The sequence below is a fragment of the Octopus bimaculoides genome, chromosome 18 (assembly GCF_001194135.2).
Source record: "Octopus bimaculoides isolate UCB-OBI-ISO-001 chromosome 18, ASM119413v2, whole genome shotgun sequence".
Taxonomy (NCBI): Eukaryota; Metazoa; Mollusca; class Cephalopoda; order Octopoda; family Octopodidae; genus Octopus; species Octopus bimaculoides.
Window position 1 is genome coordinate 16,673,846 of NC_068998.1, and position 748 is coordinate 16,674,593.

General features: G+C 31.3%; 1 protein-coding gene across 1 annotated transcript in view; it reads left to right on the plus strand.

Moving 5' to 3' along the window:
- LOC106871195 (histone-arginine methyltransferase CARM1) overlaps positions 1-748 on the plus strand; it is an 83,850-nt gene extending 83,102 nt beyond the window's left edge. Inside the window, exon 13 of the mRNA XM_014917538.2 lies at positions 628-748. Within this exon, the coding sequence (XP_014773024.1) occupies positions 628-629 (2 nt within the window). The 3' untranslated portion in view covers positions 630-748. The remainder of the gene's footprint in view (positions 1-627) is intronic.

Sequence of the window (748 nt, forward strand, 5' to 3'; positions counted from 1 at the left end):
GGGTGCAAAAAAAAAAAAAACCCCAGAAAAAACAAGCAAACATGAAATTAACCCTTTTGATATTGATCAGCCTGAGACTGACCCCAGTTCTGATACAGAACCCCTTGTTTTAAAGTGTTCATGTATAAATTTACTGCTTTCCCATCATTACAGTTCATTAAAAACACTAATGAATTTACTAAATCTCTCCAGTTAAAACTTATGGACATATTATGCCATTAGAAATCTGGTCACAAAAGGATTAGCCTTTTAGCATTTAAACCGGTATGATCTAACCTCTCACACCTACCCTGCAGTGTCATTCTAAAAATAAAAACAAAGCAATCACATCATCGAAATCTCGAGTCTATGAGATAATAATGCATGACTGATTCAAAACAATGTAAAAAAAATAAGCATTACATTTGATAGAGTAGTAATCTGAATGCTAAAGGGTTAAAGATTACACAGAATTTCTAATGAATTTTAAAGATATTTTAGTAATTTAGATTTTTCTCTTTTTTTTTATTTTTCAAAAAAAAAAAAAAAAAAACTATTAGTTAATGTTTGTCGTGTCTTGATTACAGTTTCTGATTAAAATATTTTTACGTTTCTCTCTCTTTCTTTCTTTCTTTCTTTCTTTCATAGAATGTCATCACTGGAGGTACAAGTCATTATCCTGTTAGTAACCAGTTCATGATAGGTGACTATGTAATGCCTGGTAATGTTGTCACCCCCGCTAATAACTACCGCAAGTCTGAAGCTGTCT